Raw genomic sequence first — 21792 nt, 5'->3', positions numbered from 1 at the left:
CGTTCTCGGAACGGCTGGATTTCTCCTATCCTGTCCTCCTTCGATTTCGGGACGATAAGGATTTCTTGGTAAAATGCCTTCTATTAAACCAATTGATATCCTGAACAGATAAGGTTCGTTCTCGGAACGGCTGGATTTCTCCTATCCTGTACCTATATCTTCCTTCTGTCTTCGATAAGACCTTGGCAGTTACAGCTAACTCTATCAAACCTCTTCATAAAATACCTAGGTACATACTGATTATTTGTTGGGTGTCTTTCAAGTAACTCATTTTCATTGATTCATTCTCTTTTCTTAGAAACGAGTTGTAAAAGCAGGATGATGTTATTACCTAAATTCTACTTGGTGACCAAGGTAGGGTAAGTTTACCATTTATTCGCCCACTTAAAAAACGTACCATTTATTGGCCCACCTGATGCCCACATTTGTTTCTAATTTTTGTTTTTATGGCTACAATTTTTGAATAGCACTGGTTCGATAGCAGTCTTTAAGCACTTTCTTTTGATGAAATTGGATCTTGAAAAAGTTCGTCCAGTTCAGACTTATGTGGCGTGTGGTACAGGTGGGCCAATAAATGGTACGTTTTTTAGGTGGGCGAATAAATGGTACACTTACCCTACCTATACATATACTTCATTGATTGATTCCCTAAAACTACAACCCATCAGTCCATTACTCCTTTTTCCTTCTTTTATTGTTTCTTTGATCTTATTGCATTGGTTTTAAACTCCGGTTTTGAAGGTGCCAACTTCATTGATTGCCTCCATAAACCTCTAGTATTTGTTAGACCAAATATGTTGCTTTTTTACACCAAACTTTGCTTTATTTATTTATTTCTTCTTTGATCCCATTGCATTTTGCTTGGTCGGCGTTTTTACCTTACCTACCTGCTATTTTGTATGATTCAATGATTGTTCGTGCATTGTTTTTGTTTACAATTTTGTTGGCGGTCGCTTTTGAAGTCGTGTTTCTTTGATCATCATCCATGATCTTCTTCTTTGATGTGTCCTAGTAATGCGCTTCTCTTTTCATCATTGCGTTTGAGGCGCTAACGGATGCAAGTTTACGGAAACCGTTTCAACCGATTGATAAAACGATTTGACGCGTTCTGTTATCGTTTTTCCTCTGCGCGGTTCTTGTGAAGTAAACCGATACGGACTGGTAGACGTTGAACTGTTTTATGATCTTGTCAATCCCCACATATCGACAGAATCGTCAGTTTTAATACATCGACAGAATCGTCAGTTTCTTTCTTCAGTTTCATCAAGAAACTGGAAAAGTTGGAAACTCAAATCACCAGGAAACCCTACATGCGAATCGTCCAGGTGATTTTTTTTTTAAAGAGGTTTCACAGAGGGAACTGTAACTGCTATGGTCTTATCGTCCCGAAATCGAAGAGAGAAGGGAGACAGGATAGGAGAAAGCCAGCCGTTCCGAGCGGCGGCTCAGGCTCGGGACTTAGAAAAATTTTCATTTTTTTTTTCAAATACGTATTCCGCAAATGTAATAGAAAGTCGTGTGATGTTCACATCAGATTTTTTTTTATTATTATTATTTTTTGGCGCTAGTTTTGGAACTCTAAATTTAATGGTCTTTAAATCCCTATTTCTGAAGTCGATCTATATCGATTTGGAACCGATGTAACGTTGATTAGATTTTGATGGGACTAGATATAAGTTCATATCATGGAAAAGACGTTTTTTAGGCGATTGAACAGCCAGAGGGCGGGTTGTAGACTCTGCAACAACTTTGTACAGAGCATTTTTTTTTTTTTTTTTTTTTCTTTTTTGAATAGCATCCTGAGTAAATGGGACAGTACACACGGAGCTACTGAAAAATGGTCAGTCAACTCGAACAAAGGTTAGTGACTAATGATTCACCTGGGCGAGCGCTAGGCCGCGGGTTCGATTCCCGCCCGGGGCGGATTTTATCCTGATGGGATAACGTTCGTTCTCGGAACGGCTGGCTTTCTCCTCATTTTTATACTGTCTTCTTACGGGATAGGAGTGGGAACTTAGTGGAAATGCACAGTTTATTAGTGGAGACTGGAGATGTACAGTTTAAACCTTAAAACTTTGGTTTGACAGAGAGAACTGTAACTGCGTTAGGATCTTATCGTCCCGAAATCGAAGAGAGAAGAAGGAAGACAGGATAGGTGAGAGCCAGCCGTTCCAAGAACGAATCTTAACTGTTCGGGACAAAATCCGCCCCGGGCGGAAAACAAGTAGGCAATTACTTTGGATCTTTTATTACACCCTGAACGTAAAAGCCAAGAACTTTAAAGGTAATAAAGTAAGGGAAGAAAAAGCAAAAGGTCCAAAATAATAAACTATTTGCAGAAAAACAAAAAGAGGAAAGTATGAAAGGAAATGGAGTTGAAGAAATTAAAGCCACCTCAAGCTGAACAAAAAAAAAAATGTGCTAATCGTATTAGAAAAGAAGATGAAGAAGAAGAGGGAGAAGAAGAAGAAGGAGAAGAAGAAGGAGAAGAAGAAGAAAAAGAAGGAGAAGAAGACGAAGGAGGAGAAGGAGAAGAAGAAGAAGAAGAAGAAGAAGAAGAAGAAGAAGAAGAAAACCGTGGAAAATTATATCCCAAAAATTATTGCAAGTGTAAAAAAGAAAGGAAGAAAAAATCCAAGTGTGGAAATTTGTGAAGCTAAAGTCTCGCTAAATAGTTCCTCAGACTGGAGTAATCTGCAGGTATGGCACATTACTTTCTCAATGGTGGTTCATTTTACTTTCTGTTACATTATACGGTGTGTGGCAGAAAAAGCTTACGACTTCTAGGTCCGTCAGACAGTCTGACAGCCAGCCTAGTTAGCCGGAGGATAGCACGTCTGTCTTGTAAGCGCTAGGCTGCAAGTTCGATTGCCGCCCAGGGCGGATTTTATCCTAAATACATAAGGTTTGTTCTCGGAACGGCTGGCTTTCTCCTATCCTGTCCTCCTTCTCTCTTCGCTTTCGGGACGATAAGACCTTAGCAGTTACAGTTCCCTCTATCAAACCTAGTCGGAAAAAAAAAAAAAAAAAAATGTGAGAAAATGTGAAAAAAATCCCACAAAAACCAGTTTTTTTGGTTTTTTGGCTTTATGGTTTTCTGGACAAAATTTCTGCTCTCTTGCAGCTTGTCTGTTTTATATAAATGCACATCAACTTTTCCGAGTGTGAATTATTTACAGGGAAATTCTTTCCAGAGACGTAAATAAAAATATATAAATGAATAAATAATTCTACATTTTGTACCTATGTACCTAAATAAAATTCTAATTTATATAAACAAGCAGGGTCCGTCCCTCCGGGAATTTTTTAGCCCGTAGTGATTAGAGAAAATCAGTACCTACCTATATGTACCTACCTAATTTGTTTAATATTCAGTTCATTATTATTCTTGATTTGATTTTTTTAATTTTACTTTTATGTAATGATTTAAAATCAAGACTAGAGCCCGTTCTCCCTTTATTCCCAATATAATGTTCAAGTCACCCAAGTCGGAAAAAGTATACACCGAGCTACCACATCACTACTAGTGGGGAAGCAACCGGTAAGCAATGAATATCTCCCTCCTTCGGTTCTTACTCGCAATTTAGATGTTTTTTTTTTATGGTCGAAAGATTTTCACCAAAAACAAAAACAGGAGGGTAAAGTTATTGGATAAGTTACTTATCACCTCCACTAACACCACCACCTTCACACAGAGGTAAAATTATATTAGGAGGGGGTGAATTCACATCTCATAGTATTAAAGGGAAATTGAGGATAGGAAAATTACTAGAAATTAAGGAAAAAGAAGGAGAAATAAAGAAGAAGGAGAAGAAAAAGGAGAATATAGAGAAAGACTAAGAAAATAAAGTGTAGGAGGAGGAGGAGAAGGAGGATAAAGAGAAAGAAAAAGAAAACAAAGAGGAAAAGAAGAAGGGTAGAAGGAGAACTTAGGAGGAGAAGAAAAAGAAGAAATTGAAGATGAAAGAGAAGAAGGAAATGGAAAGTAGAAGAAGAAGAAGAAGAAGAAGAAGAAGAAGAAGAAGGAGACTAGAAAACGAGGGAAAAAGAAGGCGAAGAGGAAGAAACAATGAAATGAGTATCGGAGACGTCTTACATGTATTGTATTAAAAAGAAGGAGGAGAAGAAGAAGTAGAAAAAGAAGAAGAAGGAGAAGAAGAAGGAGAAGAAGAAGGAGGAGAAGGAGAAGAAGAAGTAAAAGAAGGAGGAGGAGGAGACGAAGAAGAAGGAGGAGGAGGAGAAGGAGAAGAAGTAGAAAAAGAAGAAGGAGGAGGAGGAGAAGGAGGAGGAGAAGGAGAAGGAGAAGAAGAAGTAGAAAAAGAAGAAGAAGGAGGAGGAGGAGGAGAAGGAGAAGAAGAGGGAGGAGGAGAAGAAGAAGTAGAAAAAGAAGAAGAAGGAGGAGGAGGAGGAGAAGGAGAAGAAGAGGGAGGAGGAGGAGAAGAAGGAGAAATAATAAAGGTAAGGGAATATCGAATGAGATCATTGCAGCTAAATTACCTTCTTTTGGTATCTCATTCTTTTTTATTATCCCTTTTTTATGATTATTTATTTTATTTGAAGGGGTGCAAAGTTGCCAACAACTTCTGAAAGTTTTCGAGAAAGCAATATGTAGGTATACCTACCTTCCTAAGAGTAATTTGTAAAAAGCAATATGTATACCTACCTTCCTAAGAGTAATTTGTAAAGAGGTTTGACAGAGGGAACTGTAACTGCCAAGGTCTTATCGTCCCGAAATTGAGGGGAAAAAAGACAGGAGAAAGCCAGCCGTCCGGAGAACGAACCTTATCCGTTTAGGTTTAAGGATAAAGTCCGACCCGGGCGGAAATCGATCCCGCGACCTATCGCTTACACAGGGTTTATACGCTTTTCCCGGAATGAAATTCCATGACTTTTCCATAAATTTTCGAGAAAGTTAGGGGGCGGAGGTCCTTAAAAAACAGTAAGATTGCCCCTTAATTTCAATAAAATATGCGTCAACGAATATGAGGGGGAATGCGCCGCAGGCCGTTTTTCGGAAAAAAACTTGATATTTAATTTGAACATTTTTAATTTTTGACCTTCCATGACTTTTCCAGGTTTTTTTTAAATTTTCACGATTTTCCATGACTTTTCCGTGACTTTTTGACCGATTTTCAGATTCCATGACTTTTCCAGTTTTTCCAGGTCGCGTATAAACCAACCCTGTTACAAGGCAGAGGACAGACGCGCTATCCTCACAGGTAACTAGGTGGGATTTTGGATAAGTAAAACTAAGTTTAAAATCAGATTGGAGTCCCGGCCTTAACGGGTTAAAGATGAACTTGATATCGGATTTCGTATGATATCAGACACCATCAGGGTTAAGCTCGCTCGAGTCAGGTGAGTCAGTGGATTGGTGCCATCGGGACGCCCACTACAGATAACGTTACCTTCCGGAATGCGCCTAGGATCAGCAGAAAATGAGCACTGATAAAATGTAAACAAATTTCAAGTCAGTTAATGGAGACCTTACCAAGTCAGCAAAATCTAGAAATTCTACAGCCAGTTAGTAGTTACGAACATTATCCCATCAGGATAAAATCCGCCCCGGGCGGGAATCGAACCCGCGGCCTAGCGCTTACAAGGCAGACGCACTACCAACGAATCGAACCGGTGGTCTCTCGACTGTGAGCAGGGTTCAGGTAACTGCATGTCAAGCACGTTCTGTGTATTTTAAGGAGAAGGATTTTTATATGTGTTCAAATTGCGCTCTGTGCTGTCACGGTTTCAAGCTAAGTCCATGTGTGACATACCCAACTGTGAAGGAGCGACTCATGCAAAGATTTGATTTTAGGCCAGCCACTCACTATCAGGTATACCCCGTATACCTGACAACAGGTAAACCTGATCAAATCTACCTGATTGTGTGTGTGTGTGCTCATCAGGTAGGGATGGGCCTAAGACCCATGTTCCCTGGTCGGTACAAACTTTGGTTTATACATTGTACATGGTATGTCCAAAGAGAAAGAGAGTATAAAATTTCATATGTGCAACAATATTATTGTATCATTATCATTACCTAAATATGGCCCTGGATGCTACTGAAGACTTGCTAATGTCCTGATCCACACTTCGAGATGAAAGTTAGTGTGTCCCCGAGCATAAGCAATTCACATCTCATAGAATTACTTAGCATTTTTATTACCGTTCTGAATTTTTACCTCCACCTAGGCAAATGCTGAATCTCTGTAGCAAATACTTTGCAGGTTTTGCTTGTCTTCCTGTGGAATAGAACCGAAAAAGCAAAGTATTTACTACAGAGACTAATGTTGTTATAATTAAACATGTCATAAACTTCTAGGTTTGTTGTGTAGTGTTGTAAAGCCACTTTCTCACGGTTTAACTTTTTGTTAAACAACTCATATCTTTAAGTTTGTATTATAATTTTAATATGGTGTATTTTAAATTAATAAAATACCTTGAATTGTCTCGTATTGATTCAAAAACAATTTACACATAGGCCCACTTCTATTTTATCTGAACATAGATATTCTCTTTTTATAGCTCTTCCGTGGACAATGTTTACCAAGCACATAGTTGTAGATAAAGGCTGCGGGGTCATTGACCTCAAGATAACGAATGGGCTGTTGCACGGATTTCAACCACTTGTAGTACCTAATATTAATTTTATTTTTGTTCGGCTCCTTTTCAGTTCAAAGCTTCCGAGGATCATACGTGGGAACAAACCAGAGACACCCCCGCCCCCTCTACCTCATACCCCCCTCCCTCCTATAACTGCCCTCCCCCTCCCCCCGTAGCTGCACCTTCAGAAGTCTCCCCCAGTCCGTCCAACAGGGAAAAGAAAAAGAAGAGTCGATGGGACAAGTAAATTTCCCTGGAATCGAACCGGTGGACTCTCGACTGTGAGCAGGGTTCAGGTATCTGCATGTCAAGCACGTTCTGTGTATTTTAAGGAGAAGGATTTTTATATGTGTTCAAATTGCGCTCTGTGCTGTCACGGTTTCAAGCTAAGTCCATGTGTGACATACCCAACTGTGAAGGAGCGACTCATGCAAAAATTTGATTTTAGGCCAGCCACTCACTATCAGGTATACCTTACAACAGGTAAACCTGATCAAATCTACCTGATTGTGTGTGTGTGTGCTCATCAGGTAGGGATGGGCCTAAGACCCATGTTCCCTGGTCGGTACAAACTTTGGTTTATACATTGTACATGGTATGTCCAAAGAGAAAGAGAGTATAAAATTTCATATGTGCAACAATATTATTGTATCATTATCATTACCTAAATATGGCCCTGGATGCTACTGAAGACTTGCTAATGTCCTGATCCACACTTCGAGATGAAAGTTAGTGTGTCCCCGAGCATAAGCAATTCACATCTCATAGAATTACTTAGCATTTTTATTACCGTTCTGAATTTTTACCTCCACCTAGGCAAATGCTGAATCTCTGTAGCAAATACTTTGCAGGTTTTGCTTGTCTTCCTGTGGAATAGAACCGAAATAGCAAAGTGTTTAATACAGAGACTAATGTTGTTATAATTAAACATGTCATAAACTTCTAGGTTTGTTGTGTAGTGTTGTAAAGCCACATTCTTTAACTTTTTGTTAAACAAACTCATATCTTTAAGTTTGTATTATAATTTTAATATGGTGTATTTTAAATTAATAAAATACCTTGAATTGTCTCGTATTGATTCAAAAACAATTTACACATAGGCCCACTTCTATTTTATCTGAACATAGATATTCTCTTTTTATAGCTCTTCCGTGGACAATGTTTACCAAGCACATAGTTGTAGATAAAGGCTGCGGGGTCATTGACCTCAAGATAACGAATGGGCTGTTGTACGGATTTCATTCGAGAGCCTGAAAGGAGAGGATCCATTTTTTCATAGTTACCCTATTATTCTGAGATTTCAACACAACAAAGAGTGTCCAGGATAGAGTAAGTGTAACAATGGGAAACTCATACAACGGCCCATTTTTTGCAGCTTCCGGTTTGAGCATTTCCCTTGAATAATTTATCTGAAACCAGGGTTTGAATCTAGTCTCTGTTTACATCTTGCCGGAACAATGTTTTTCATTTATCTTGTTGGGTACGTATATTATAAATCTATTCCAGTATTCCTGCTCATTTTTTTAAACTCGAAACAATAAATTCTCTTTTGCCGGTTCTGTTGGTTCAGCTTACAGTAGTATGTAGTAAAATCTACTACTGTTAATTAAGGTAAACTCCTGAAATAAATAAGGATATAATTTCATGCCTCGTTGGGATTCGAACCCGCGCCCCTCTGCTTACTTACCAGGCGAGCGCTTCAACTATTATCAAGATACCAAGACAGGAGGTAGTATGAAACGGCTACTTTCTCTGTGGCGTGTAATATCTCTAGTAGCGCGGTCAAACTTTCGTGACTTGACGGGGCGGAGTGCTACCGCTCTCCTTATGACATTTTCTTTACATACAGTATTTTCTCACTGTATTTCTAAGGCCGGCCACTTACAACAGGTTATGCATGACAGTTTTGCCCGACAGGCTTATGTCTGTCACAGGCAAAACTGAACTTGACTGGTCGGCCTAAGATAGAAACGAAAACACTTCTCATTAGCGCCGATTTCAGTTTACTCTGTTTAGCGTTCAGTGTTGGACAGTGTCAGGCCCAGTTGGAAATGAAGCACCACCGTCGGCTTAGACAACGTTGCTTGACTTCTGTGATCTATTGGAATACTCGGTAACTTTGTGAAGGTCTCTATATTCTATTGGAAACTGGTACATTCAAATTCAACTTGCTCTTTTTCATTTAATTTTCCAGCTAACTATTTGATATGGAGAATAGTGAACTCGCTAAGTTATCAACTGACAGATAATCTAAGACAACTCGCCTATGATTTCGAGGCCGTTTATACAGGGTCAGCCGATCATCAAACCAGGTACGTACCTACCTACATAGACACCAGGTATAACCTAATGGTGGTGAGGTTGGTTGTTAGTTGTTAAGTTGAACAGTGCACATGTGCGGGTGTTGTTCGTGAACGTATAATTTTTTTCTTTTTTTTTAAGACAGAGGGAACTGTAATTGCTAAGGTCTTATCGTCCCTAAATCGAAGAGAGAAGGAAGACAGGACAGGAAAAAGACAGCCGTTCCGAGAACAAACATTATCCCATCAGGATAAAATCAGCCCCGGGCGGCAGTCGAACCCGCGGCCCAGCGCTTACAGGGCAGACGTGCCACCAACCAAGCTAACTAGGCTGGCAAATAATTATTCTAAAACTTCCTGAATTTGAAAGGACACTGTCTACATGTACATAATGTAGCTATGAGAAGTTTTTATATAGGTTTAACATCACTTTATAATTCCTAAGGTCTTTAGTTACGGGGTTTCACCCTTCATTCGGCGGCCAGGAAAAGCCAGCAACACGAATGCCTAGATGGTCACCCATTCGGATACTGACCACTCGCAATGTTGCTTAACTTCAGTCTTTTTTTCATTTCATGTTCCAGATGGGAGGATTGTGTGGATACAATCAACGATCTGGTAGGATTTGCAGTGGGTTACAAGTATGTCAAACTACACTTCAATGAACAACATAAGAAAGAGGTAGAGTTGACTTTTTATACTTTACTTATTGCTAGAATCCATTTTTCTTTCTTTGAAAAATTAGTATTATTACTCTTTATACCTAGTCTTTATGAGTTTTTTTAAAGATTTTTGATGAGAGTAGACCATCAGGTGAAGGGCGGTTGACGTTTCATCCCACTTGTAGTGTTGTGTTGGATCACTTCTGGGACGTTATAGTTACATAACCAGCCAGGTTGTTACCCACTTGTTCGGGCTTCTCGGGGTCGCCACGCCCCGTATAACTGCTTCCAAATACCCCTGAGGTTAGTTACCCCTGAGGTTTTTGAACTTTGGCATGTGTTTTGGCAATCTAAATTTTAAACTATGAAGTGCATATATAAGCTTTTTACAATCTCACCTTTTTACTTTTTTCACAAGGATTTAGAGTAGCACTTCCTTCTTTATCTGAGAGACATGTACGTATGCTTGTATTGATTCTGGTAATTATCATCTGTCTATCTTATACTTTCTCGTCTTTTCCCGTGTTTAGACGGGATCGACGTTTTTCGTCAGCCTCTCAATTAGCCCATCCTGGAGTGTACATCATTTAACTAGGCTGATTGCTTCGGGCTGACATTTAATTTTGGCTCAAAAATAATAATAATAAAAATAAAAAAATACAAGTGGACACCCTCCACATTCAACCCTTGCCATTTCTTTAGCAAGGGAAATTTCAGGATGGTCTCCTCTCTGTTTAAAGTCCCCCAGCCAGAAATGGTAATTATTATATCTATATTACTTTTGTCTCGAAAGTTTTGGGTGGTGTAGTGGTTTTAGCACGATGATTCGGAAGTTGATGGTTCGATTTACTCATTAAAAAATAAAAGAGAGAAAGAGGAAGACACGATTGAGCATATAAACTATCTAGCTATTTATCCTCTTTCTCGGTATTCTTTAGACCTACCTCGGTGGTGTAGTGGTCAAGGCGCTCGCCTGGTTAACAGGAGGGCGTGTGTTCAATCCCAGCCAAGGTATGGAATTTTATCCTCAATATAATTTGAGAATTTGACCACAATAATAGTAGTAGCCTACTGCTGGAGTAGTCATTAAAAACATAAAGAGAGAGAGAGAGAAAGAAAGAAAGAAAGAGGAAGACACGATTGAGCATATAAACTATCTAGCTATTTATCCTCTTTCCCGGTATTCTTCAGACTTTTCTTCTTTCTTTCCAGAAACTATCGAAAGTCAAGGAGTCGAACCCCTAACCTCCATACTAGACTCACTGGGCGGTTGGCCCCTAATAAGCCCAGCCTGGACCCCGGCTTTAGAACTCTCCGACAGATTATTCAAGCAGTATAAATAAGCACTATTATTATTATTATTATTATTATTTCTTCTTTCTTTCTAGAAACTATCGAAAGTCAAGGAGTCGAACCCCTAACCTCTATACTAGACTCACTGGGCGGTTGGCCTCTAATAAGCCCAGCCTGGACCCCGGCTCAGTTTGATATGAACAGATTATTCGCTCAGTCAATACGTCGCTGGAGTGTGCATCATTTGTTCAGCGTCTTTGTCAATGTGGATCGATCTGACTCTTCGCGTAATATAATCACTGTAAGTGCCGGTTTAAGAAGATGCATAAATGTGTACCACCTAATTTGAACTAGGAATTAGCGCGAATGACCTTGTAGTTAAAACGCTTAACACAAAAAAGTTTTTTTTTTTATTTGTGTTGAATAAATGAATACTTTCCAATCTGTCTAATATTGGGAATTCAGGAGATCGGCAATTTTTTCCCGCTTATCCTGCTTTCCCATATCCAGCTAGAAAAGAGTTTCCCCAATTACAAATAAAAGGGTCACGATTTTCCCCCGTTTATTCAGGTTTCCCATTTAGACGGGTCCCAATTAGACAGGTTCGACACTATTTAAATGGAAGATCTGAGGAAATCACTGTTACAGCAGGTAAGTTCTCTGAGTAGTTCGTTTTCAAAATTAAACATAACGGCAAGTTCGCGTCAGGGGAGGAAAAACTTCATTTCTCTCTTTTTTTTTAAGAGGTTTTACAGAGGGAACTGTAACAGCTATGGTCTTATCGTCCCGAAATCGAAGAGAGAAGGAAGACAGGATAGGAGAAAGCCAGCCGTTCCGAGAACGAACAAGTCTTATCGTCCCGAAATCGAAGAGAGAAGGAAGACAGGATAGGAGGAAAGCCAGCCGTTCCGAGAACGAACATTATCCCCGCCCCGGGCGGGAATCGAACCCGCGGCCTAGCGCTTACAAGGCAGACGCACTACCAACTAAGCTAACTAGGCTGGCTCTTCATTTCTCTATTTTGTCCACTAAATGACTAAACAAACACTCTACTAGATAAGATTTTTCTTTTCTTTTACATATTTCCTTGGTGCAGATGCAATACCACTTATCTTGATATTATTCCCAGGTGGACCAAGGAGCTCCGGCTCTCCCCAGATCAATGCTAGTAGACGAAAAGGTTTAAATGGGAAACCTCCTACAAATACTGCTTATGCCTATTCGTGCAATATATTCCCGGAGTTTCTTCCATAATCTTGATGATGGGTTGTTTAAAATTTATGAGAAGCCAGTATCCTGTCCTCGACCCTTTAACGCCTTTGCGCCTTTGAAGCAACTTTTCTTACATGTTAAAATTTCTGACCACCTTTCTTTTCTAGAAAAAAATGTGCACTTTGGCAGTGGAGCAACCTCCGTGGCCGAGTGGGTATCACACTAGGCTTGCACGCAGGAGGTCCGGGTTCGATTCCCGACGGGGCCGAGGTTTTTTTCGGCCCTATGCTTGGAGTTCGGGGGTGCACTCAGCCTCGTGAGGACAATTGAGTAGCTACTTTAATCGAGTAGCTACCAGTGGCGGCATTACAAGTCAAAGAGACGAGCGATAATAAATATCAGTGGCGGCATTACAAGTCGAAGAGACGAGCGATAATAAATATGATGATTGAGTAAATGAAAGACTTGTGATACTGTGATACCCACAAAGTTGTATAAAAGTATTATATAAAGCCTGTTTTTTGAAGGCCATTTAATGTTCACATGAAACAGGTGTTATTCGAATTAGCTCAATTAGCCAATGCCCTAAATGTCTGTTGTAACTTGTAACATTGCACCAGTAGTTCTTAAAGGGTCAAAGGATTTCATAATCCAGACTACAACACGTAGGTAGATTATAGGTACTTGATATAAATCTTGCCCTGGTTTATATACAAAATGATATTTACATACATAGGTTACATAGGGGTTTTATATAGGTCATATACGGTGTTTTACATAGGTTATGTGAGGTTATATTCAGGGTGTTTAACCTCAAACTGTCTCCATAAAAAATTAACCCGTAAAATCAATTTTTTTATAGCCCCATCATGAAAATCCATACTCTTTTCGGCTCAACAAAACATTTTTTATGTAGGTAACTTTTAACGGGGAATCGATTTGTGCTACGGTTAACGGGTTACGGGTTCGAGACTCGGCAAATTAAAGGTAAATAATTACTCCTTTTGAAAAGGCCTTGAAAAATTCTCATGAATATTCTTATTATAGAGCCATCAAAAAGTCATTCCTATGTGATTGTAAACATCAAAATGATATTTACATACATAGGTTACATAGGGGTTTTATATAGGTCATATACGGTTTTTTACATAGGTTATATGAGGTTATATACAGGGTGTTTAACCTCAAACTGTCCCCATAAAAAATTAACCCGTAAAATTAATTTTTTTATAGCCTCATCATGAAAATCCATACTCTTTACGGCTCAAAAAACTTTTTTATGTTACTTTTAACGGGGAATCGATTTGTGCTACGGTTAACGGGTTACGCGGGTTCGAGACTCGGCAAATTAAAGATAAATAATTACTCCTTTTGAAAAGGCCTTGAAAAATTCTCATGAATATTCTTATTATAGAGCCATCAAAAAGTCATTCCTATGTGATTATGAGGTTATATACAGGGTGTTTAACCTCAAACTGTCTCCATAAAAAAATTAACCCTTAAAATTAATTTTCTATAGCCTTATCATGAAAATCCATACTCTTTTCGGCTCAACAAAACATTTTCTATGTAACTTTTAACGAGGAATCGATTTGTGCTACGGTTAACGGGTTACGGGTTCGAGACTCGGCAAATTAAAGATAAATAATTACTCCTTTTGAAAAGGCCTTGAAAAATTCTCATGCATATTCTTATTATAGAGCCATCAAAAAGTCATTCCTATGTGATTTAGAATGATTTGTTCACCAAAGAGTACTGGGGACTTTTATTAGGCTAAAACATGTATGATTTTAAGGGTAAATTTCCTATGGAGCAGATTGAGTTGGGACACCCTGTATACGAGATATTCTATGTACAATCCAGTAATATCCGAAGCTCTTAATGTTCAACCATTTCCCATTGAGGAAATCTTTACCTTTTTCTGAGCTATAAAACCTTCACCATTTGTGTGCTTATGACTTTCTTTCGCCACATAATGCCCCGTACAACGTTCGAGAATGACTTTCAATTGCCATACTTTGTAATGTTATGTGCCATACTTTGCAATGCTATGTGCCCATACTTTGCAGGGCCGTATTTAGCATCATTTTACTCCAGGTCAGACTGCGACAATTTAAACAATGTTGAGGATAAAATTCCATACTTCGGCTGGGATTGAACCCACGCCCTCCTGTTAATCAAAGTGTTAAATAAATAATATCTTGACCACAGGATTTAAATGAGGATAAAATTCCATACCTCGGCTGGGATCGAACCCACGCCCTCCTGATTACCAGGCGAGCGTCTTGACCACTACACCACCGGGGCAGGTGTGCGGCCATAGTGCGGGACCATTGACCCCCTAGCCTGGACCCTTTACCATCAACCCTCGCACCCATTTCTCACATCCCCCCACACTAAAGACGGCCCTGGCCCCAGATTCTAAATATCTCCTCCCCCTTCTCTGATTCCAGGCAGCTGGGTCTTCAGGAGAGCTCCGCCCTGTCCAATCAAATCTCGATGCCACGCCCCCAAGCTCTGACCTCCTCCAATGTCATCGCAGTCAAGGACAGCCTCAAGGACATCTGTACCCGGTTCGACTTCCTGGGACATCGACAACAATACCTGTGCACCCTGAACGAGAATATCCTAAACGTAAGTAGAATAGACTTATAGTAGAATTGGGTCAGCTCCCATGGCGTAGTGGTCACTGCGCTCGCCTTGCACGCGGGAGACCCGGGTTCGATTCCCGGCGGGGTCAAGAAATTTGTATCATCCAAATGATTGATTCCGTGACTGGCTGTTGCGGGGCCCACTCAGCCTCGTGAGGAAAATGAGTAGCTATGACATATAAATGCGCATAGCGACCGGTGCCAGCATGGTAGGTAAACATTGGATTTTAGGATTATTGAGATATTGGGAAAATCCTACAATGCTGCAGTGAGCACCAAAGTTGTGACATAATAACACAAAAAAACTGCATTTACATTTAAAATTTAGCGTGCTTGGAATCTGGACGGGTAGCTCGTCGCCGAATGTAAAAACCTGATTAAGCTATGACATATAAATGCGCATAGCGACCGGTGCCAGCATGGTAGGTAAACATTGAATTTTAGGATTATTGAGACATTGGGAAAATCCTAGGTACAATGCTGCAGGCTGCAGTGAGCACCAAAGTTGTGATATAATAACACAAAGAAACTGCATTTACATTATAGTAGAATTGGCATTATTGACATGCTCATGTGGGGCTTTACAAAACATGGCCCACTTACTGGTCTATCCTGATCTTGAGACATCCTGTACACAAGACCTAATAGCAGCCAATGAAACCGCAATCAAGACTGCAACACACTGGCACAATATTTGACGTTGACATTGGTTTTTCCGGACATGGAAAGTAAGTATAGTAGAATTCACTGAAGACCTTTATCAGTTATACTGTGACATTATCGCAGTCAAGGACATCCTCAAGGACATTTGTACCCGGTTCGACTTCCTGGGACATCGACAACAATACCTGTGCACCCTGAACGAAAATATCCTTAACGTAGGTGAAACTTATCCTTAGCCCCCTCTTCTAGAGCCCAACTTAACCAACTTTTCTCCTACACTGTAGGCCAGGCTCAGAAAATTTGGATCCCCCCCACACGACGCGACGGTTTGGACTCTCACCGCTGCTTTCCCAGGCCGTTGCGGCCAATGCCAGCCACACACTATCAGGTAGGACTGACGACAGGTACACCTGATCAGGTCTACTTGATAATGTGTGTGCTCATCAAGTATCAGAGACCTGACAGACGGACCTTTTCAGCCGTAACTGTCAGGTCTACCTGATAGTATGTGTGCTCATCAAGTATCAACAAGTAGACCTGATCAGGTCCACCCGTCAGGTCTACGTCTACCTGACAGTGAGTGGCTGGCTTTAAAAATCCCTCTATCAATCCTCTGAAAAAAATAACTAAATAATAATAATAATGGTGCTTATTTATACTGCTCGCATAGGACTGAAAAGTCCCTTTACTCCAGCAGTAGGCTACTACTATTATTGTGGTCAAATTCTCAAATTATATTGAGGATAAAATTCCATACCTCAGCTGGGATTGAACCCACGCCCTCCTGTTTACCAGGAAAAGAAGAGAATTAAGTAAATTTTGGGAGAGAGAAATTTTGGGAGAGCAGAAAGTAGATTGGTAGAGAGGAAACTGAAAGAACTTTTCGTATTTCACTTGAAGGCAAATAAGAAGTCTTTTAGTCTACTATTCTGATTCTCATTCTATTCTTTGCTTTCTTATTCTTTGCTTTCCCAGGTCGTGGCAGCAGGAGCTCGCATGGGTATCGAAGAGTGTCAGAACCAGTTCAAAATGTCGCGCTGGAATTGCACCACATTTGGCAACACCTCTCAGGTGTTCGGCAGCGTTCTGACCTTTAGTAAGTTCTGTTGCCCCTATTATCCCGACCTTCAGTAAGTTCGGTTTTTGGGTTAGGTTTCATGCAAAAAAAAAGTCCACAAACAAAATATCTAGAACCGTCAAATGCGACAAGGACACAACACGAAAGATCGGTACAGCGGTTGGCGTCGTTTTGACCTCTTTCTGGCATTTAGCGGTATAGAATAAGGAATGTCGTGTGATGTCGGCCACTGGCGCTTAGACAGTCTAACGAACCCAGGTCTATCAGACGTGGACGTGGGTGAAAAAGCTTCGGACGTGTGAGATCTTCCGAGCTTCAACTTCAAACCTAGGTTTAGTATATCTGACAGACCAATTAATATTTTACTTTTTCGATCGATTATAAATTTGACCCCATCTCTGTCCCTTTTCAGAGAGTCGCGAAACCGCGTTCGTCTACGCGATTTCATCCGCTGGCGTCGCGTACGCGGTGACGCGTGCGTGTTCTCGCGGCGAACTCAACGAGTGTTCGTGCGATAACCGCGTCCGGCTAAAGAAGCCACGAACCAGCTGGCAGTGGGGAGGCTGCTCGGAGGTAAGGGTCCCTATGTTGAGTGTGATTCCCCTATTATGCAGTAGAAAGAGAAATTAAAGGGTCCCGATATGAGGTGAGTTCCCCCTATTCTTAAAAAAAAAAGAGTTCTAAAAAAAAAAAAAAAAAAAAAAAAAGGGTTTGGGTTCAGCAGGTATTAGCCATTAAGGTAACAATATCAAACCCTTTACACACCGTCCGTTCTTTTGCAGCCTCGGCATCCGAGGCACCAAGGGCCGCCTGTGCAACCAGCGCTCTCTAAGTCTGGAGATTGGAGGTTTGAGTCCAAGAGAAGTCATAAAATTTATCTAGGTGTAATAATTTGGGGCAGAAATGCAGGATATTAGTGACAAGCATTTAAGTATGTGTATATCTGTGGCACAAGCTCCGACTTTTACGGATGGGTATACCATTTGTTAACTATTTATTTGATATAGAGAATTTTATTGTTCTGAAAATCCGATAAATGGAAACTTATAAAATAAATAAAATGTTCAACCCAATTATTATTATTTTTTTTTTTTTTTTTTTTAAAGAGGTTTGACAGAGGGAACTGTAACCGCTATGGTCTTATTGTATGATCCAATGGAGAAAAAAAGTTCGGCTCTTATGGGTTTAACTTATTTCATTTGCGCAACAGGTGGTGAACAATCAGCGCAAACGTAATGTGAAGCGGTTGCGCTCTGCGGTGCGCGACGCAAAGCAACCTAACCGCACGGAGCTCGTCTACATGGAGGAGTCACCCGACTATTGCCAGCGCAACGAAACGTAAGTTAACCCAAGTGTTCCGAGAGTCCTTTTTACATTAATAGCCAATTATTATAGTGCTTATTTATACTGCTCGCATAGGACTGAAAAGTCCCTTTACTCCAGCAGTAGGCTACTACCATTATTGTGGTCAAATTCTCAAAGACAGGATAGGAGAAAGCCAGCCGTTCGGGATAAAATAAATGAATGTCACAAATGAGCAGTGATCAGTGTTATTATAGGGTTAGGTTAAATGCAAAAAGGAGCTTTCACAATTTGACCAGTGACCAGTGTTATTATACATATTATTATTAGTGTAAACAGTGCTTTATTTTATTTTTAACAGTAGGGTTAGGTTGTGGAGGGTTAGGTTAAACACAAAATATGTAGGGTTAGGTTAAACACAAAAAGGAGATTTCTTTTTCATTGTCGTGGCTTCTGAATAATTTAAATTATTCTATTATAAATTGAATAAAGACAAATCTCCTTTTTGTGTTTAACCTAACCCGTAATTACCTTTATTGCTTCCTCAGGACATTCATTTTGGGGAGAAGTTCAGTCGGGACTTTGTCGATTCCAAAGAAGACGAGGATAGCGAGGAAGCGTTGATGAATCTGCACAACAACGAAGCTGGGCGAAGAGTGAGTACCAAAATACAGTAGAACCTTGATTATTTCAACAAATTGGGACCGAGGGTAGTTGAAATGATCGAGATTTTATTTATTTTATTATTATTATTATTATTATTATTATTATTATTATTATTATTATTATGGAAAGCCAGCCGTCCCGAGAACGAACATTATCCCATCAGGATAAAATCCGCCCCAGGCGGGAATCGAACCCGCGACCTAGCGCTTACAAGGCAGACGCACTACCAACTAAGCTAACTAGGCTGGCTTCAACCCAATTAAAAATTCCTTTTTTCTTTTGCAGCCTCGGTATCCTAGGAACCAAGGGTCGCCTGTGCAACCAGCGCTCTCTAGGTCTGGATGGATGCAAGCTGCTGTGTTGCGGACGCGGCTACATGACACGCATACGGGAGGTGGAAGAGAAGTGCAACTGCAAGTTCGTGTGGTGTTGCAACGTCAAGTGTGAGATATGCCGGTACAAACGCGAAGAATATGTGTGTAACTAAGCTTGAACTTGGCACTCTTGGCACCATTTACATAAAGGTTTTTTAGTTTTTTTTTTTTTTAGATGGGTTCCACCTTAAAATGAAAGTTTGAGTTTACAAAAGGCTGCAGCGTCAAGTGCGAGATCTGTCGGTACAAACGCGACATTTTTAGTTGGTAAAGGGTTCTGCAGGAAGTTGGTAACTCTTCGATGGTTCCAGTCCAGCTCTTGGATGTTATTTTCATTTTAAACTAGTCATTTGTAAATTGAAATTTAGTCAAGTAGGTTTAAAGTAGAGTATTTTTTCTTCTATTTAATTTTGTAATTAATTTTAGATAAGTAGGTATTATAATTAAGGGCTTTCCTCTGAGTGATGACCAAATCTTCGAGAAGTACGAAGTACGGTTCGGTGGAAGATTTTCTTCAAGAGAAGCCTGTCAGCAAAAAAGATGAATACTCGTAGGTATATCATCAGCACAGTTGAAGAATTTACCCATACAATTTGCATTTGCTGAAGAAATGTCTTTTCGCCAGCCTAGTTATCTTAGTTGGTAGTGCGTCTGCCTTGTAAGCGCTAGGCCACAAGTTCAATTTTTGCCCGGGGCGGATTTTATCCTGATGGGATAATGTTCGTTCTCGAAACGGCTGGCTTTCTCCTATCCTGTCTTCCTTCTTCTTCGATTTCGGGACGATAAGACCCTAGCATTTTGTTCTCTCTGTCAAACCTCTTTAAAAAAATAATAATAATAAAAATGTATTTTCTCCGTTATTTTTTTATTTTATTTTATTATTATTTTTTTTTACTTTTTTTGTTTGTGTTAATCTCATCAGTCCAAATGCTTTGTAAATACTGATTTCTTTATTGTAAGAATACTTTTTTTTCCCTCTCTTTTGACTTTTTACCAACTTGTTTTCATTATACCTACTCGTTTATTTTGTCATAGATACTCGTACGTACCTACTACCTACATATTAGGTATTATGTCTTTTCCCTCTTTTTTTTCCAGTTAAGCAAGGTCTTTTTACTGAACTGTTACTTGTATGTATTATTCTTTAACCCACCAATAATATCTACGAGACCTTGTTTAGACTGCTGGGGTAAAGGGACTTTTCAGTCCTATTCGGGCAGGATAAACAAGGTATATTCTATTCTATTCTATGTAAAAGAATTTTTTCCCCTTTAAAATACATTTTAGTAGGTTGCTGTTTTCGATCATTAGACTATTTAATATTTACTTCACATGAATATCTACTTTATTTTCTGTAAATATTTCCTTTTGACTTATCTTGTGTATTTTGCTGTTTTTTTTTTTTTTTTTTTTTTTTTTTTTTTTTTTTTTTTTTTTCTACCCTCTTGGTAGTTATTCCGGTATTACCGGTGTTTTGTGTAATGAGATTTCCCTCATTGACTTTTTACTTTCTATTACAATAGTTTATCCTCCTCTCATTCCACCTATAATTTAATTTATGGTAACTATTCATTATGAACATTGAAAATTTGCCTAATTTATGTAGATCTGTATTTTAATCCACAATGATATTTAAAATTTTAATTTTAATCTGTATTTTTTTTTTTACATTCATGAAATTTCTCGACTTATACACCTTTATGTAGTATAGTGTAGGTAAGAAACATGTATTTTTCTTATTTTCCTTTTTCCTTTATTTTTGTACCTATTTTGCTTCCGAACTATGCATTTTCACTTCTAATTTCTTTCCGAATAAAAATTTATAAATAAAATACTCCATCAAACTCTTTTCTTGTGTTTTGAAACTTTTTCATATTCCCTTGTTCTTTTTTTTTTTTTTTTTTTTTTTCAAAAAAAAAAGCTTAATCCGCGAAATTGTGAAAAACTATTCAGCAAGCGCGCCAAAGGCCAACTGATTTAGTATACCATCTCCAACTCCGCAAACTCCATCCATTTCTCCCCTCAACTGCGGAAAGCCAACAGTAGGTCTCTACCCTCCCCCACCTCCCTCCTCAGGCCTGTAACTAACACCTCCCGCCGTCCTATTAATTTCCGCCTGCCACTTGCTCCAGCGGTGTGACCGTCTGCACCTCCCATCAAAACCATTTTCTTCCACACACAATCCCGCCCCACACTGGTTAAGAAGTAGGCCCTATTCTATTGAGAACCATTGCAAATAGACCAGTGACCAGGAGGTCCCGAAACTATCCTTCCAGGAATTACAAAAAGTTGAATAAACACAACCCCTATAACAGGGTAATCCGAGACCGGTGAGCCTAACGTATTAACTCCGCTGCTTCCAAACTTTAGAAGACCACATGTGTAAAACCTACCGCATCATGGCCACCCACCCCAAAGAGCGCCGCTGTAGTTGATAAGAGTAACGGAACTAATGTTGTCACACCTGCCCGGGTGTATTTTCACGTACACGAAAAACGTAATCAAACTCTATCAAGGTTCAACTTTCTCTCTATGTGTAACCAATAGTTTCCCAATCACTTAAGATTTGCAATCTATCCCGCTGTTCACATGAGTTGAACCTTGATAGAGTTTGATACGTTGTTTTCGTGTAGTGAAAATAACCACGGGCAGTGTGACACCATAGTTTCCGTTACTCTATCACTACAGCCGGCGACTCTTTGGGTCGGTGCCATGATGCGGTAGGTTTTGACACATGTGGTCTCTAAAGTTTTGGGAAGCAGCGGAGTTAATAACGTTAGGCTCACCGTCTCGGATACCCTGTATAGGTGGTTGTGTTTATCAACTTTTGGTAATCTGGAAGATAGTTGCGGCACCTCCCTGGTCCCACCTGGTTCTATTTGCAATGGTGACTCCAATAGAAATAGGGCCTACTCTTAAGCCAGTGGTGGGCGGATTGTGTGTTTGGTGAGAAAAATGGTTTTGACTGGGAGGTGAACGGTCGACACCGCT

The 21792-nt window shown here is 39.8% G+C and overlaps 1 protein-coding gene and 1 long non-coding RNA gene across 2 annotated transcripts; both read left to right on the top strand.

The window, feature by feature from the left end:
* The first annotated feature begins 8784 nt into the window (after nucleotides 1–8784).
* On the top strand, nucleotides 8785–9571 carry LOC113466235. Its single transcript, XR_003390692.1, has 2 exons — nucleotides 8785–8912; nucleotides 9485–9571. It is a non-coding gene; the product is annotated as an uncharacterized LOC113466235 (long non-coding RNA).
* A 4471-nt stretch (nucleotides 9572–14042) lies between these two features.
* On the top strand, nucleotides 14043–19489 carry LOC103506382 (protein Wnt-5b-like). The gene is made up of 7 exons (XM_026821444.1): nucleotides 14043–14077; nucleotides 14521–14701; nucleotides 15483–15596; nucleotides 16357–16477; nucleotides 16872–17032; nucleotides 18310–18434; nucleotides 18713–19489. The coding sequence occupies exons 1-7, from the start codon at nucleotides 14043–14045 to the stop codon at nucleotides 18912–18914; spliced, it is 939 nt and encodes a 312-aa protein (XP_026677245.1). The 3' UTR covers nucleotides 18915–19489.
* Nucleotides 19490–21792: the final 2303 nt, after the last annotated feature.

Source organism: Diaphorina citri, unplaced genomic scaffold (genome assembly GCF_000475195.1).
Source record: "Diaphorina citri unplaced genomic scaffold, Diaci psyllid genome assembly version 1.1 scaffold232, whole genome shotgun sequence".
Taxonomy (NCBI): Eukaryota; Metazoa; Arthropoda; class Insecta; order Hemiptera; family Psyllidae; genus Diaphorina; species Diaphorina citri.
The sequence above is the reverse complement of the archived record's forward strand: the minus strand, read 5'-3'. Positions and strand labels throughout refer to the sequence as shown.

Bases quoted from the DNA above. Each gene is read 5' to 3' on its own strand.
- LOC103506382 (XM_026821444.1), top strand. From the start codon at position 14,043: ATGCCCCGTACAACGTTCGAGAATGACTTTCAATT. The intron at 14,702-15,482 runs GTAAGTAGAATA...GACCTTTATCAG, and splicing joins TGAACGAGAATATCCTAAAC to TTATACTGTGACATTATCGC. The intron at 18,435-18,712 runs GTAGAACCTTGA...TTTCTTTTGCAG, and splicing joins AGAGTGAGTACCAAAATACA to CCTCGGTATCCTAGGAACCA.